The sequence below is a fragment of the Acanthochromis polyacanthus genome, chromosome 4, assembly GCF_021347895.1.
Source record: "Acanthochromis polyacanthus isolate Apoly-LR-REF ecotype Palm Island chromosome 4, KAUST_Apoly_ChrSc, whole genome shotgun sequence".
Lineage (NCBI taxonomy): Eukaryota > Metazoa > Chordata > Actinopteri > Pomacentridae > Acanthochromis > Acanthochromis polyacanthus.
The window spans coordinates 26,112,813-26,130,548 of NC_067116.1; the positions used below are offsets into that span (position 1 = coordinate 26,112,813).

Below are 17,736 nucleotides of genomic sequence, written 5' to 3' on the forward strand. Positions count from 1 at the left end.
ATTCAGCAAAAAATCCCCCAAATTTATAAAAAATTTGCTAAATCTTCAGAAATAAAATTCCTTAAAATTTTCCCTTAAAAGTTTAATTTTTTAAAAAAAAATCCTCAAATTTGGCAAGATTTTTAAAAAATCTAAAAAAATTTAAATATTTTCAAAAAAATAAATAAAAATCTTCCACAAAAAATCCTACAAATATCTAAAGTGATTCCATATATATCAGTATAAGTTCTAACATTTTCTTTAAGAACATTTGGGGGAAAAAAATCTACCAAAATCAAGCAAATTTCGATGGATTTTGGTTGATTTTTGTCTGAATGTTCTTAAAGAAACTTTTTTTAAACATTTTTTTTCCCCACCAAAAAATGTTCAAAAAATTCCCAGAGAATTTTGAAAATGTGGAAGTTTTCACCGTGAAAATTTCTATTTTTTTCTCCACATTTTCAAACTTTAAAACGGGTCAATTTGACCTGCAGGATGACATGAGGGTTAAACTTATTTTGAGTTTTCTTGTAAAATACAACTCAAAACAAGATCATTTCAAGATTGTTTGACTGAACAAGATATTTAAGATGTGTTGTCTTAAAACAAGTCCCTCCATCTTGCTGAAATGTCAATTTTTAAGTGAATTTATCTTAAATCATGTGGGATGAGACATTTTGACTAAAATAAGACAAATAGACTTGGTAACTCAATGGTTAAAAATGTGTCACAAGTTTTACAGCTCAAAAACTTGCAAGATTTTGATCTTTTTCACCAAGTCAGAAAAGACCATTTTAATGTTGTGTTTATACACTTGAACTGTGTCAAAGCACAGCTCAGGCTGTAGTTGTTACTTCTAAGCTCTCCTCTTTTCCTTGCAAGGAGAATCCTTCTGAATGACAGGAGGCTTTCAATGCAGCTGCCAAGTGATGCTTTAGGTTTTGAAAAGCCGACCAAAAACATTTACTGGGTTTCCTGTCAATTAGAGCTAAAAGCAACAGTCAGTTTAGCTTAAAGAAAAGTTTTATAGCTACTTTGAAGTGTAAAAGGCCGGCAGCAGTGATGAGTTACAATCTGTTCTTGGAATATGAGCTGCATAAACTAATATTTATTTCAGTGGACGGTGTGTTCACTGCCGCTGGATCAAGTGGAAGAAGCTTAAAGTTTTCTCTTCCCCACACAAGTAGATCATACACGGTTAATAGAACTGAAATTTGACCTTCCTTTGCCTGAAAGCGTCCTCCATCGCCCCTCCAGCCCACTGTTGTTTAGCATTCTTACAGTAGACAGACTGCTGGGTGGACCGTAGCAGCTGCTGCCGAGTGCAGAAAATGTAAACCAGTTTAAATGTATGGGATTAGAGGACGTTTCCTCCACGCACACTGGGTGAAATATCCACTCAAATAAACACTCACTCCTCAATATATACCACTTTTATTGTTCGGACAGAAAATTATACAATATGGAAAATGGAAAAACATTCCCTGTATGGCAAATGAGGAGCCAGAGCAGGAAAGAAACGTGTAAAACAGGAAGTGAAGCAGGAAGGTGGAAGGGAACTCTGATGCATGGAGGGGGGAGACGCTGGACCAAACGCTGGGATCTCACTTCTTCTGAAGCCTGAGGGGAGGTGAGGAAAAGAAAAAAAAGGTGAAGATCCATCCAACGAAAATAACACAGAGACATCGGGGAATAGAGCAAAAATCTGATAATTAAAGATAACTTTAAAAAGCATTCCATCTCTTGTCATGTATTGAAGCCATTTGGATTTGAACCAAACTAATTTTTCTGAATGTGTGGCAACAGTGGGAACTGATAGGACGTCCTTGTTTGAACGGCACCAGGCTCCACTCACTGAGATACACAGGACTAATACATTCATGTCAGACTGGACCAGATTCACATGTTTACAACACGTGATTGTTCCCATCACTGGACGGTTTATGAGTTTGTCATGTGGAATTAAAGCTCTGTAAATTTACAATATCAAGTTTCAGTTTATTGACATAAACTCCTAGTTGAGGAAAATGTCGAGCGACGGCAGCTGTCCTCACAGGCGCCATCTTGTCCAAACTACACCATCCATCATATCCATTACATTTGTGATTAATTACTTTGAACGCTGGCTGACACAACAAATCTGTGTTTGTTTGGTTTTCATAACATCAAGTTGGAAATATCATTGGAGTTTTCAGAAACTGAAAATTGATGAGCGCATTTACCAGTTCACAGGTGTCCTACAGTAACATACAGGACACGTACTGTAGAAGAATAACTATTGAATCTGAGCTGAGAGGACTGATGATGAATATTAAGTGGTTCAGTGCACATGTTGTCAGCAAGAATAGCACATAATATAAAACATCTGTAGGACAGATACATGGAGGACCTTTGTTCTTATGACAAAGCACTTCACTGACCTTTCAAGCGTGCACTCTGAAAGCTACTGACTCAGTGATTTACTGTAAAACGGAAGCTAAGGTTACATCTAAAAACATTTTAGAACGAGTTCCTGTCGTATCTGACGTCCACAAGACCTTTTTTTTTTTTTACAGCAGAGATTCTGGCATGATGTTGGACAGACTCCTTGGGACATTAGGACAGAGCCATCAGTAATATTTAGAGTTCCACTTCTGCAATTTCTACTGTGATGAGTTAAAGTATCTGGTCTGCAGGCTTTTCATAGCAGGAAAAGGTCAGAGCTAATAATACTTAGAATGACTTTGTTACATTTAAGAGCCATAGAAAGCCAAATGAAAATCCATTAAAGCTAGAAAAAAGCAGCAGTTATTATTGCTGTTGTCTCAATGTCTCTGATGTTGTTTCTAAATGAATTGAGAATTTTCTGAGTGTCCGTAGCTTCTCAACAAAGTCAACGGGGCGTTCAGGGTCATGCAAAAACAGCAAGTGACATCAAAACAGCCGCTCTTATCAGGCAAGTGAAAACACCTGTCGGGGGCACATGGACCGTACAACACAGTCTGGGCTCTGTGACCTGAAATATTTGTGTTCTGGGCATCAAAACCTGTGACCTTCTGTTCACAACTGGGTCACTAAAGCCGCTCCATCTGTCCTGCTGTCTTTGGCACTGAAACCAGACCCCCGAAGCCAACCTGACGATGATCTCTGTAAAGTGTAATCTGTCACACAGCAGCACTTGAACCTCATAAAGAGATGACATAGTACGCACAGAGGCCCTAATTTGGTCATTGACACCTCATTGGCTTCATCTCACGCAACAGTGCGCTGCTACACGGGGAGGCAGGCGGCGGTCAGTCCAGCACAAACACAACAAACGTCCAGGAATCATTAAGCTTCCAGCTGGACTGGCGAGCACAGAGAGGAGGTTTGCCCTGTGAGCTGGCGTTTGGAGATGGCAGGGATGTTTACATTCCTCAGTCAGCGACGGGTGAAACTGGGTTAGGATTTTAAACAGCAGGACAGACCTGCTTTGTGTATTATCACACAACGTTACGTCCTAGGAAAACAGTCGCACAGCTTTGTGAGAGTGTGCCGGAAAGCTATCTGAAGATCAATCACACAGAGTTTGATTTGCGAGCTGCTAAACAATCACTGTTGAGGTGTCGACTCAAAACCTGCCGCAAAGAACTTTAAATAAACTGGAAATGACAACAGATTACTTCTTAATACTTCACATCTCTGCCATTACGGAGCTTTTAAAGATGCAGAAGCAACAGCTGGGACATCTAAACGTAGACCAGCATCGACAGGCACTTCAGGTTGTTGAAATTATGAATGACTAACAAGGCTCGGGAAGAACTTGCGCGAACATACCGTTGCTGTGAGCGCACATCTACTCGTCAATGTACTCGAAAGGCTCGGGAGGCTCAGGTTCCTGCTCCTCTTCCTCAATCTTGGGGCCGTGGGCTGAGACGGGCTCCACCAGCTCCTCCTCTTCCTCACTGGTGTCTTTCATGATGATGATTCCACCTGTATGGAGCTGGAGGCAGAGGGAGAACGTTACTAAAACTGACTCAATGTTTCTCACCTCTCTATAACTGGGTCTCAAGGTTGTGTGTATAAGGTCCTATTATTTCAGTGTGTATGGGCGTTTATGGTCAAACAGACCAAATGACCAAAAACACTGTAAAGGGGCTTTTACACCTCCTATAGGAACCAAATTTAGTTTTCAGAGCTGAATAATATTTATTATTCACACTGATTGCTGCCTGCTAGTCTTAGTATAGCGTATTTCTACGTTTTATTTGGTGAGCCTGGCACAATGTTCAGTGCATTTCCCTTTCCAGTCACCGTCAAAAAGTCGGTGGGGACGGGAGCAGAATGGAGCTGCTGCTTCTTGATCGTGTTGGGGATTATTTTGGACTGTGTGGCTCAGTTTTCTGCAACTTTGAAACACAATTGTTAGCATTTTTAGGTTGAAATATTTGCGTGTGCCACATTCATTTCTGTGTGTAGAAAAAAAGGCATTAGGCTTTCATCTATTATAATGTAATGCTACAATTATAAAGGAAGGAAGCAAAGGTGGACAAGTAAGTTCTGAGTAAATTAAGAGTAACTTGGAGGATTTATGTATTCAGAGTAAAGGTCAGAGTCAGGTACTGTGTGGATTTAAGTGCAGCTTTTTCACGAAGAAAAGGCAACAAAGACATCTCCAATAAGCTGGTATTAATTTCTATATAATCGGCTTTTCACATTGACCAGATTTGAAGAGACATCTGTAAAACCTCATCACTTCCTACAGCTACTGTTGAATTAAAAACAAACCCTTAAAAGGAAAGGAGCATTACAAAACTTCAGATGAGTGCAGACACCGTTTTGGCAGTTGATACAGAGAGCCGTACAGCGCGATACTGTGAGCTCACTGCGCTGGACACAAAATCAATCAGTGCTTCCTCTTTACAAGACTTGGGTGAGCGCTCATTGGATGAGTGCATGTCGTGCCGCCATTTACTGCGGAAAGCTGTCAACATTTACAGCAGGACCTCAGCTTTACAGGCCTGGAGAGGGAGGATTCTGGACTAATAGGTTCTTGATGGAGGCCAAGATCAGCTAACAGGCGAGATGCTGATATGCATGTTAAAAAGAGAAACTCCTCTTTGAGATACTTTAGCATTGTGAAATAGTATCTGATACTTAGCCGTTACTGTGTGTAATGCTGTAAATCAGGTGTCTCCTAAGACTTCACAGATGTAACAGAGCTGTACATGAAAAAAAGAAGAATACTAACATTTAACACCATATTTGGCAACCGTATTGTGGTAGACTTTGCATCCTTAGGAAATCCCTGGTAGTGTAATGCAAGATTAGCGGTAGGTCTATTCTGGTTTTCAGAAATAAAAACTGTGTGACGGATTCTGTTTCAATGCTACTTCTGTGTCCTGCAGGAAGCATTTGCATTGATGTTCTTTAGCTTACCTGTAAACATTTATTTGATGTTAGTCACCAAGCACATTGCCTCACATATCAACAACAGTAAAGTTCAGGTGCTTTCTCTCTGATCCTATTTGATACATCTCAGACCAACTCTGGTGTTTCTGCCAGTTTCGTTTGTTTGGTTGGGCTGGTGCAAAAGTAAACTTTAAAAATCTGAAATTGAACTAAACAACCAGCTTATGATGGGGAAAGGTGGATCATATTCCAGTGAATTCTGGTTGAGTTTAAGAATCAAAAAATCCCAATTTAATCCATTCGTTGATGCAATCTTATAAGCAGTAAATTTGTATATTTATGCAAGATCACTCTATGACGATGCCTTTTGTGTCCTACTCTGTGTGTTTGGTGTTCTATCTTAAGGTAACAGATACATAGCAACTACAGAGTCATTTTCCAACTATAAGACAACAAAACAATTATTTATTCTTTAGTGTGTCACAACCTGATGTGAGCTGTGCATGTACAAGTGATGGTTTACAAGTTTCCATCTGCACTGGATTATATAAAAGCAGAGAACATCTTGTCATGGTGTGGGGAAATAGGCAGAGAGTGGACCAAGTTCACTGCTGATCTCAGCACAAAAGACCTGGAAGAACGCTGGATGAACCAAAAATAACAACTTCAGCCTTCAGTTTTAATTTAACAGAGCTGCGTACTGGGTATTGCACTTTTTCTTTCAGTAATTCACAGAATTCACAGCAACACAAAGTCATATGCTAAAAAAGTTGGTAAAGCACAAAATTATTACACTAAGTAATCACGTAACTCTTGTTTGATTCCCTTTTCATTGAAGCACACTCCACCAAACTGCTTTAACTATCTCTTCTGAAGCACTGAGACGTTAAATCATTTTTGGGTGGAAACACACATTCACACACACAAACTGAGGCTGGTGTTACCGGTTTGAAGGGCTGGTAGCGGCAGGTCTCAGGCATGTTGAGGACTTTGAGCTGAGCCGGCATCACTCTGGCCGGGTTCTCCAAGAGCTGGAAGTTTGGCTCGGCCTCCTTCTTCTTCTCTTTCTCCTTCTCTTCATCCTTCTTCTCTTTCTCACCCTCCTGGACCTCCTGTGAAAAAAATAATTCATATTTTCTGTATCAGAGCCGCTGTAATTAATTATTGTTATATGTTTGTATTGATCTAGTCCCTAGTGGCTTTGCTGTTTTTACATTTTATCAGATATATTTTTAGGAAAATTTACTCATTGTCTACCATCATGACCTACTCCACTCTCCACAGTCAGAATCTATTTTTCTAGTATAAATTTCACACTATTTGACGGCACCGAGGAGTTATGAGTACTATATTCTGGTTTTCCACCTTTTTGTGCTCTGGCTGATGGCAAATGATTTGTTGACCAATTCAGCAAATTCTGAAAACGCATAAACAAGACAATGAGGGGCGAGTACTAATGGACAATGGTGATGTCAAAGGGATGCGGATGTCAACAAAAATCCAGCAGATTTTGAACCATCTGACCCCAGTAAGCCAAAAGAAATCAAAAGCCTGGGATGTGAGCGGGCCGGACATTTCCAGGCTCGTCTCTCAGCACCAGAGCTGAGACGTAGCGTGGCAGAGAGGATCAAACGCCCAGAGCAAATCTCAATGAAAGTTATACTGGCTCTGGACCGACACAGTCTGTCTGTGAAGGCTGGGTGTGGGTGAGCGAGAAAATCAAGACAGACTTTAAGAAAAGAAATGAAAAAATCCATGTGTGTGGAGCTACAGATATTGGCCAACTTGATGTATCCCTCAGTCTCCACGATATGTTTCCAGACAGCTGTCATTTTATTTGAAGATCAGGAGGTCCTCAGTGTGTAATTGATTATGTTTTGGCAGCAATCAAAAGGTGAGACAACACGTCTATAACTAGAAACAGCTACAGAAATAATTTGAAGCTGTATTGCTATGTGGTCCACAGAAGTCAAAAGAGACACCAAAGCCCCGCCCTATAAACATTCATGTATGATTCAGTGCAGATTACACATATGAATATTACAGTACCTACCTTCAAAGAGCTCAACAATGTCCAAAAAAAAGATCCTTGTAAATGTTACTTCATATACAATCCAAGCATTTAAGGATCACAAATAGTCCTTTTGTTTCCATTTAGTAGGACCACCCATAGAGGGTAAATGTAAGAGGGGTTAACTTAGGTTAGAACTTTCCACTTGGGCAGATAAAATGTCCTACTCTAAACATTTAATGCTTGGTCAATCAAGCAAATAAGCAAATTCATTGATTTAGCTTAGAAAATTTAAATCAACTAAAGCAAATGAGAAAATAACATTATTAGCGGTAAAAGGGGATTTAGTTCTGAGTTCCCCCCCTCCCACTCACCACTTCCATCTTCTCCTCCTCCTTCTCTTTCTTTTCCTTCTCCTTCTTCTTGGCTTTGGCTGTGATGGAGAGAACAGCGGTGGATACCTGCCATGTAGAGAGAGAGACAGAGAGGCATTTCCACAATGAAACACAATACCGTTGACATTTAGACCTTCAACAAACACAGCTTAAAATGTACAAAACTAGTCAACCACAAACTAAAAGCCTTTCATTACATTCTCCAAGAGCATCTGTGATTGTGAACTGAAGCAACTGAGAAAAATAGGCCAGAGATGCTAACATAATAAACAGAACAGGCAAGAAAATGACAAGGAGGGTTTGAAATTATTCACAAATCAATACCAAGCAAGATCGGCTTTCTTAAACCAATAATTTCAGAAAAAGGAAAGCAAAACACGCTGATCTGTTGTGGCGCCTCAGTTCTCACCTTCTCCTTCTCTTTCTCTTTGGGAACCTCCAGAGCTGGTGGGTAGGCGAAGGTGGAGGGCTTACAGTTGGAGCGGTACTGCACCTTGGGCATCTGGACAGACAAATAGACAAAAAAAGGAGGTCAACCCTAATGAGATCACTCCTATCGATAATATTCTGGCCGTGGCCCGTCATATCCGCTTTAGAGGAGATAAATTACAAACAAAAGGGAACTGGGAATGTGGATCTCTCCTCCACTTCCATCAAAATTGAAACTGCTCTGCAAACACTGGCTTTACAGCAGCTGAAATTCTGAACAAAGGTCTGTTTGAATAAAGCATGACAGTTAATGTCTTTGGTGAGTCCCTGATTTTTCGCCACAACGAGGTTTACATGTTTGGTTTGATGTGAAATGTCTCAAACTATTGGAAATATTGCCACTAAATTTGCTACATCGTCATGTCCCAATCAGAACGAATTCAAACAAATTGGATGATCTGGGGCATCAAACTCAGGGCAAAACTTCAGTTTATCCAACAGTGGAAACCTGTCAAACTCTGTTCCATTTGTGTTAAAAGTTCATTAGTATGCTAACATGTTAATTTAAACAGTCTCACAAAGCTGCTAGCATGGCTATACGTTGTGAACAAATTCCACATTTTGATGCAAACTTTCAATGAAAATGTTTTCTGCTGGCCCCACTACTGTCAGTCAGCTTTACCTGAAGACTGCTGCCATTTACAGACAATCACTGAGTCCATTTAGTAAGACTGTTTAGGCAACTGTCAATTTTAAGAGTGAACGTTGACCATCAACCAGGAGGACTCCACTGACGTCTTTCAGCCTGATCACAGCTTTATGTAATGTAGAAATGAACGAAGAGCTGAATTTACACTCTCTCTCCTCGCTGTTGTTTGTTCCGGTGTCATGCCTTCTTTTAGTTAAAATGATGAGGTGTTAAAATCTTCAGCAGAAAGGATGTTGAAAAAAAATCCTCTCTAAAAAACCAACTAAGTACAGAAGGATCAGGTTAGTGAAGACACTGGATTGGACTTCAGCTGCTCTATTTCAGAAAGATTCAGACTGAACAGTGAACTAAAGTAAAGTGTGAAATGAAGATTCATATAAACCTTTGGGGCAGAAAATATCAAAACAAAACTTGTTCTAAAACAGTTTAACCTCTCAAATGTCAAGCTTCAAAACTGCTAATTTAGCTCAGATTGTGCAAGGATAATTTTAGTGTAGCTCACAGAGAAGAAACAAGTGGAAAGGAATGAGATGTGACAGTTCCGAATTGCTATGATGGCGTTAAAATGCAGCTAATGCAGATTTGGCACTTTCTATGGAAAACAAATAATATTTTACAGAGACAGGAAGGGTTAATCTGGATGTAGCCTGGCTAATGGTAGTTTGATGACTAAATTAAGCTTACAATTAAGTGGTTGATTAGTTCGTCGGAAGAGGGAGCACTTGATGCAATGAGTTTTTTCTCAGAGCAGCAGACTTAACCCTGCGTTAAAATGAAGGAGAGCTCTGTCGACTCTACCGAGACAAACATAAAAGAAGATCTCCAGTCACAGCTGCACCAGGTGCTTTCTGTTTAATGTAAGCCCGTAAATTATAACAGTTCACTGAAACTAAATGATTTAACTGTCTCCAGCACAGTACCGCTGCAGCACTATGTGAGAACAGAGCACCTCATTTTTTATATAACCTCCTAATCCAAATGTTTCACTGCAGCACAGAGGTTAAAAAAGACAGAAAAGGGATTTTTCTTGTTTAGGAAGAGTCTGGAAGCTGACTACAACAGCTCTTGGTAAATGACAAGGATGTTCTTTGTCCGATGGTGAGAGGCTTGTTCCGTGTAAACATGTCCTCATGAACCTCGCCAGGATGCAGCACGTCTGTTAAACTCCCCCCACCTCCTTTCTGCACTCCATCCCTGGAGTATTATTTGGGGATTTGCGCAATTAAATTCTCCAATGTCTCGTAAACCTGAGGATGCACAATACCCGCAAGTGCCTCCGTGTTTGAGGTGTCAGGTGCAGCTGATTCGGGTAGCAGAGAAGAGATTAAGCCCCTCTAATATTGGTTGAAGACCACAATATGTCGCACTGATCCCTTGGCATCAGTGTGCGAGTGGCAGGCTGCCAGGACAGGCCTACAGTCGGGAGAGCCTTGTTATGGATAGGCTGCTGGTGACAGTTGTTCCCAAGGCGAGAGGCTAAATATTTTCTGCACCAAATGCAATGCTACATATAAATTCAGCAGCCAAATTTAGCAGAGATGCCCTGTACTCCTCTAGTCAATAGTGGTTTTACTATTTTAGACATTCTAAACACATAAACAAATGCATAAGAATGATAATTCACTTTGAATATTCCTTCAGAAACAGCAGTCTCAAGAAGTCTAAACACTCAAGTACCTTGAGGTCCTTGTTGAGGCCAATTATAGCAGTCGGTGTGAAGGCCAGTGACAGGAAGTGGGATAGCGGGAACCAGAACCAGAACTGGGTAAAGACCAGCAGGCCGACCACTGATGGCATGTGAGTGTGACCTGTCCTGGACTGCAGGGAGATGGTCACGTTACGTCCACCTGCACAACACAAAGTAGAGGAGTGAATACCATGGAACAGGCCTGTTGGTGAATCACTACCACATGAAACTGGTTAAAGGAGACGTTACAGCCTCATCCGAGTTCAAAAATTCCCTTGCCTTTCATATTGTCATACTTTCCCCGTTTGATCTAACCCTAACCCTAACCCTGCTCCTGAAATGAAACTTACACAAAGAATTCCACAAAAGGTTTTCAAAATAATTGTGGCACACTGTCTGACCCTGTAGGTGAGAAGGAAAATCTTTAAACTAATTGCAATTGTTGATAATATCCAATTTTAAAAGCAACTAGTGGGACTTTCTGCTGCATTTTATGCCAAAAGATGATGGGGAAACTTGACAAAATTTCAAGGTTTTCTGTAAAATGTTAATCAGGTCAGGGCTGATAATGAGCATGCTCAGCAAACCTCAACTAAACCACATATATAGTACAAATGGGAAACAAAAGAACGTGAGTGTTTGAGTTATATGCTAGACTGGCCATCAGCACCCACAAAAACATCACTCAAACACAGTTTACAAGCTAACCTAGTCAAGAGGAAAACTCTAAAAAAGGGAACCTTTATTTGAGCAATAAAAAGAATGTTAAAATGGCTAAGACAGCTTTTTTTCCCCTTTGATGTGGCATTTATTACTGATGGTTACACATGCTTTTTGCAGCTTGGCACAGGACTCATAAGATGTGGGAGAGTGAGGTTAACAAGGTTCCAGACCAGGATGTTCACCACCCAGAGAAGGTTGTCTTTTGGCTTCAAAGGGTCTGATCTGTTCATCTCAAAGCATGATTTCAATTACAAGGGCATGCAGGAAAACCTATCAAACCCAGGAATGCATTGTCTACCATATCCTGCATCTCAATTTTAAAAAATAGGTCTCATTCATTATCATTAAATTTGCGTTACAGAGGAGACTAATGACTGATCTACAGCAAAAAAGGAGCGTCAGCTATCCTAAAATACCAGATAGCTTTTCCAGCTGCGTTAGAGCAGCTACCGGTTATGTAGAGCTTATTTCAAATGTATTTAAAGCTGTATATGCGTTATTTAAATACATTGCCTCTCGATTTTATGTTCTCAGATCAAGATGTTCCTTCACCTCCATCTAAAGAACTTTTATTTATACTCAGTTGTCAGTATATTTGGCACACTTGCCTTTATAGTGTATAAAACCGTCCTGGAATAAATCATACCTTCATGACAGCTACAACGTTCATATTCAGTTGAACTTTCTGAGGTCTTTAAAGCTTTAGAGGTGTTGTAAAAACATTCTCCAGAACGTGATTTGAAGTTTTATATTATATTATACTGACATATGTTTTAGATATTTTGTCCATTTACACCACTGAGAGTCGACTGGATTACTTTTAGTCAGATGTACCAGATCTTCACAAAAGTGAAGCGGGACTTGCTTTGCGTTTATCTCTTGTCATTCTTTAATATAAATAAAGCAGGGTTCCAGGCAATAATGTTACAAGAGAAGTAAAAGTACAAAAAACAGCCTTTGTAATGCTAGTGTGAAGGAAAATCCCTATGAGAGAGATGGGTGGGAGGATTTCTGTGAAACCGGTAACTTCTCATTGTGGCCCCCCGCTGTGACAGTTTGTGCTTCGTCAAATAAAACGTCTAAAAAGGTGATTAACAGGGGTGAAGGGTGCAAGCGTTACATGAGAATGGCCCTTATCAGTCTCTCTGTGTCAGACACAAGGGAGGGATGGCAGAAGATTGAGGGAGAGGCAGGAAGAGAAGGCAGGAGGTAACCAGGATGACCTTCGCATTTTTACAGCGAAGAATAGAAAAACGATCTCTGTCAAAGCAAGGTTACTGGGGAGTGGCCCTTCCAACTAAAAATGAAATCAGCCGAAACAATACCATTTAAATCATCTGCTGCCATCTTGTTTTGCAGGGATGATCTAATCTTGGCTCCTGAACTGACACTGAAATCATTCCAGTCCTACAGATCGAACGCTGGTTAGGTTGAGTTACGAGGTCTGTTCGCCTTCGCAACAATCGGGTGCTTGAGAGTCTCTTAAATACTTGAGAAGTTGAGTGCGCTTGACGAGCAGGTCTCCCCCCCGCCCCTCCCACTCGCTGTTTTTGCCAACTCTCCGTTTGGTGGGCCAATTTTCATTCCAAGGAGTTGATGAGGGAGGTGTTGGAATAGCCGTGATCCCTCAAAAGGTGTAACATGACTACGTCAACAACTGGCCTGCGTGTTTTCATTTAAAGAGACAACAACTGAGGCCCATAAAACTGTAAAAAAGGACGATCAGGCAAGTTTTGTTACAGCAATGTGGGAAAACCTCCTAATTTAAGATAATTAATGGACTGTATCAATTAGTAGGAGAAAGTCTGTACATGAGGGGTGTGAGAGAAGACAGAGCTGCAGAGAGGGAGAGCGAACGAGCAAGAGACGGACATTTCCTGGGTAATGAGCACCAGCGTTCTAATCGCTTCCACCAGCCAAATTAAATACAATTATCCCTGCACCTCAAACACCCCCGAAGCCCTAGAAGAACAAGAATAATAAAACATTCATGCCGCATGAGTTTGAGTACATCTGACATGCAAACAAGAGTAGTGTGTATCCTGCTTTAATGTATGTGCCGCACTGGACTGTGCTGAACATGTGGACAGCACTGAGGGCTGGGGTTTGGCCTGGAGAGCAGGAAGGAGAGCAGGGAGTGTGTCCGCAGTCTGAAATAGACACCAGTCATCAGGGTTTGTCTGGAAGCTCTCATGATTAAAGTCCCGTCTGTCGTCACGATGGCTAATCTGCTCACTACAAAATAACCATTAAACAGTAAAGCAGAAGAGGCAGAGTTAATCCAGAGGCAAAATTATGACTAATGAAAAATATTCACAATAATTTAAACCTTTCATGCAATAGTGAAAATACTCAAGATAGGCTTCACGTTGTGTAAGTTTCAACACCTGAAAGTGTATTTAGACAGCAGCGAATAAACATAGCTGGTTTCTTTCTTGCTTTGCTCACAGGGCTTTGTGTTAGGGCTAGAAAATAGGTTTCTACTCCTGCCTATATCATGGGTTTGGGCAGACATGTGGACGAAGGTGTGCTCTGCTTTGTGTGAGTGTGTAGTTTTTCATGTGACAATGTACAGCTCTCTAGGACCTCACACACACAAACACAGGCTGCTTGCTTGTGTCCACAAACACCGGCACAGACACACAAACACAGAAACCATCAGACAAACAGTAATCACCAGGGGGAGACCAACAGGCCATATGGTTGAGAGAACAGAACAGAGCAGAGCGCAGAGGTGGGACCGCCAGGAGCTCATGCACCTTAGCATGATCTGTTCCAGAGAGACAATGCACGGGTGGCCATCCAAAGAGGGCTTGCTTGAGCGCAAAGGAACTCAAATTAAGACACAGGAAACCACAGACCCACATAGCATTTAAAGCACTTCATTTGTTTTACCGTGTAATTAAGAATTACACATTTGCGTATCCTCCTAAGGGTCGAAGGCAAATGCAGGACCACATACCAGTTTGATCTCTTGCTCAGTGACAGACATGCATAAACCTACTGCACTGTTTGTGGACTGACCTGCATCGAGGATTCCCTGTGCCAGGATGGCGCCAAACTTGGCCATAACGTCATCATGCTTATCGTTGATCACCTTTGCATAAAGCTGCCTGAACTGGTTCACCTGTAATAAATATAAAATTTTAGACAAAATGATTAGAAAGTTTAAACCTCGTCTCTGCAGAACAGTGTGAAAGAGAGCTACATTTTTTCCAAGTCTGTCTACAGCTCCTTGTCAAAGAAAAGGGTAAAGCGTGCACATCAGCAGAATATTCACATCACAGCCACACCCATGCCTGTAGTGTAGTACGTATGGGAGTCCCAGCACTGACTGCATACCTTGTTTGCCACAGTGAAACCTTGACTAAATGCTGTGCTGGGAGGTTATCAGCCAATTGGGTCAGTTTACCACCCACAAACCATCGACCTAGGACTGGTGTCTACAACTGTGCAGCAGAGCTGGAAATTACAAAGGCTGGAGGGAAAAAAGTCATGGATGTAATAACTCCTGATGTTCCACTGTTTAAAAAAAACTGCCTCTTGCACAATGCCGCATACCGCCCTGAGCTTTAAGGCCTGTTGCTGTGCAGATGAGGAGTCTTTGAAAATGTGTCTGGCATTTCTAAACTGTCTGCGACAAAGTACGAGGTGCTTCAGGGGTGAGTGCGTGCAGTTATGCCTGGACTAGTCACTTTCCAGGCTTGCAAGACATTGACTTATTGACTTTTGTCTTCACAGTTCTGATTCTTTGTGCTTTCAGTCAAGTTTGCCCCCTTTTCCCCTTTGCGTTCCTTAGGCAGTTTACTCAGCAAAAGCTCTGGTCCCAGTGGTATTGGGGATCATTTTAAGAGTCACTCGAGCACGTTGTTATTTTGCAGATAAGCAACAGACACCAAGACAAAAAACAGGGCTGTATTGTTTTGTCCTCTATTTTTTCTTGACATTCAAATGGAAATTCCACCACTGTTTTATAGGTGTACTTAAGAGTAGATGAACTCTTTGATACAGGCTGCTGGTGATAAGCCTAATTTCACTGTGTACTTACTTTGGGACAGGTGACTTCAGTCTGTTGGATCATGATGAGGGCTGAGGCAATGAGAGCGCCTTGTCTCACATAATTCACTGGATCATTGGTCATAGGTTCCAGCAGGTTGATGGCCTCCTGTGAGGACAAAGACAAAACATGGAAGTTTGTAATGTTGCTAAAAAAAATTGCATTTAAATTTAAAAAAAAAAATCACAGTTGTCGAAAACTTGTGGGGAAGGGTAAACAATCTGCTGATTATACACTACCAAAGCACTAAACAGCTGATCCTATTAAAATGATTTGTAAGTGGGAGAAAAGCTTAAAAAAACAACAGATTTTCCCATGTATGAGCTTTAAGGACTTCTTGGGATTGAAGAGGACAAAGAAACCCAATTTCACAGACCGCTCATGGTGCTTTCTGCAGTGTTTATTGAAAATCAGGATGATACTGACTAAAAAGAAAAACAGATGAGACCGTTTCACTGAAATAAATCAGAGCATGTGAACAATAAGACAGTGTAGAAAATGATATTTTGAAGCCTTCTATAGACCAAAAGCACCTTTAAAAACTTGCTTTCAGACCGAAAATCCTTATCTGCTAAAGGCAACATGAAAACTGGGACTTAATAATATTCTGAGTAATGCTTTGCTTGTTTCTGTCTCTTACAATCACATTATGGAATAAATGCAGCAGATTTTGTAAGAATCTGATTGATATGCAAACAAAGCTTAATAAAAGTGCACAAACAACTTTTAGCACACTGTTGTGAGGACACATATTTATTCTAATTTATAGCATACTCCCTAAAAAAATAGAATGACCTCTGTTCAATCTGCCATGAACCTTTAGTGGAAATTTCAGTGTGACTCTACATATATTTTATAATGTGCCATTCCCAACAGAACACATCAGTGCAACAGGGACACTTTTGATTGATGAAATACAGGAAAAGGGATTATCAACGGACGCAGCCAGACCTCACAAACTAATGACATTAGTGTCATCTATATCTGGTTGCCCCTGACAACTGACGAACAATCTGTCTCCTCCCATGATCACTGTGAACCACGGACTGAGGAAGGACCACCTCCCTGTCCTTCCTTTTCCTTCCGCTCCCTTCTCTGTCCTCCAGCTAGCCCATCACTGTTACTTTTATTTCTTTTGAAGAGTAATGGCTGTAACCCACACCACGGGGCTCAGAAGGAGGCATCAGCTCCGCCGAGGAAAGAGAAACAAACTAGGATGATGACAGTGGAGGTAAAATAAACCATGTTCTCGGCTCAGTTGGCTGAGACAGCCGCACAGCGAGATGATAAGTCTGAGTGTAAAGCCAACACTAGTCGGCCACATCCTGTCCATGATAATTTGCTGGAAGGGGGGTTTAATTGAGGGTATTTACTGTCAGACCCAATCAGCAGAGAGGGTCGGTTGCATAAGATCGTCGTAATTCACGTACAGTGCGGCGTTGTTTCCTTCAGCTTTGTGCATCGGCATGAGCCAGCCTTAAAAAACAGATTCACTTCAGCACTACTTACTGTCTGGAGGCCTGTGTAAACAAATGGAACGGTACAGAACACGCTTTACCGCGACATAATTTCCATTTTAATACACATTTATAAAACAGTATCAAATGACATTGTTCTGAAATGATGAAATGGTTCACGTGAGTCTGCTTGGTGTTTACATTTCCACAGATATTTCTTTGTAGACAATATTTCATTCCACTTCATCTAAACAAGCTGAACAATCTCACAGAATTTAACTATGGTAAAAATAAGCATAAACAGACTACAGCAATGGTAAGAACATCTTTCCTGTGCAGTTTTTTATGGTCTACAATAGATCACGAACACAAACCAACCCCAAGGTGTAAATGACGGTGAAGGAATGCGCTCCCTCTAAATAGGTGACCCAGTTCTCTTGTCACTACATCATTACTCTTGCTCAGGGGCGGATGTGCTTTAGGTCATAAAGTGAAGCTTGGAGCTGATAAGGCTTTGTAGCACATCTTGGTTTGCTCTGGTCCAAAATACTCACTTTGGTGCTGCAAGACTTAAAGTGCAATGAGCCATGATTGAGCTGCCTGAGACTGATCAGGCCACATGATTAGAAAGCTATGAAACTGGCAGAACATCGACTTCTGTCCTCTTTTCTTTGGATTTCAGCGAGCTCAAACTAAATGACAGGGAGCAGCCTAGTGACTGTGTGCCAGTTTGGACCACTTCGTTAGCTCATCTGCAAGAAACTCCTCACAATTTTGAACTGCTCAGTGCTGAGCCTCAATAAAAATAAAGGAAATGTCCATGGATTAAGAGTAAAAAAGCTGATCACTTTGCTGATTAAATCAAACTGCGGCAGGAAATTAACAAAGCATGTGAGTCTTATTGTATAATTTTGGGATA

The 17,736-nt window shown here is 41.0% G+C and overlaps 1 protein-coding gene across 1 annotated transcript in view; it reads right to left on the bottom strand.

The window, feature by feature from the left end:
* Positions 1 to 1,397: 1,397 nt before the first annotated feature.
* Positions 1,398 to 17,736, bottom strand: part of psmd1 (proteasome 26S subunit, non-ATPase 1) — a 38,989-nt gene continuing 22,650 nt past the window's right edge. Inside the window, exons 18-25 of the mRNA XM_022194724.2 lie at positions 15,352 to 15,468; positions 14,328 to 14,430; positions 10,571 to 10,740; positions 8,165 to 8,257; positions 7,735 to 7,821; positions 6,294 to 6,461; positions 3,775 to 3,940; positions 1,398 to 1,599 (exon numbers count right to left, since the gene is read on the bottom strand). Of these exons, the coding sequence (XP_022050416.1) occupies positions 3,794 to 3,940; positions 6,294 to 6,461; positions 7,735 to 7,821; positions 8,165 to 8,257; positions 10,571 to 10,740; positions 14,328 to 14,430; positions 15,352 to 15,468 (885 nt within the window). The 3' untranslated portion in view covers positions 1,398 to 1,599; positions 3,775 to 3,793. The remainder of the gene's footprint in view (positions 1,600 to 3,774; positions 3,941 to 6,293; positions 6,462 to 7,734; positions 7,822 to 8,164; positions 8,258 to 10,570; positions 10,741 to 14,327; positions 14,431 to 15,351; positions 15,469 to 17,736) is intronic.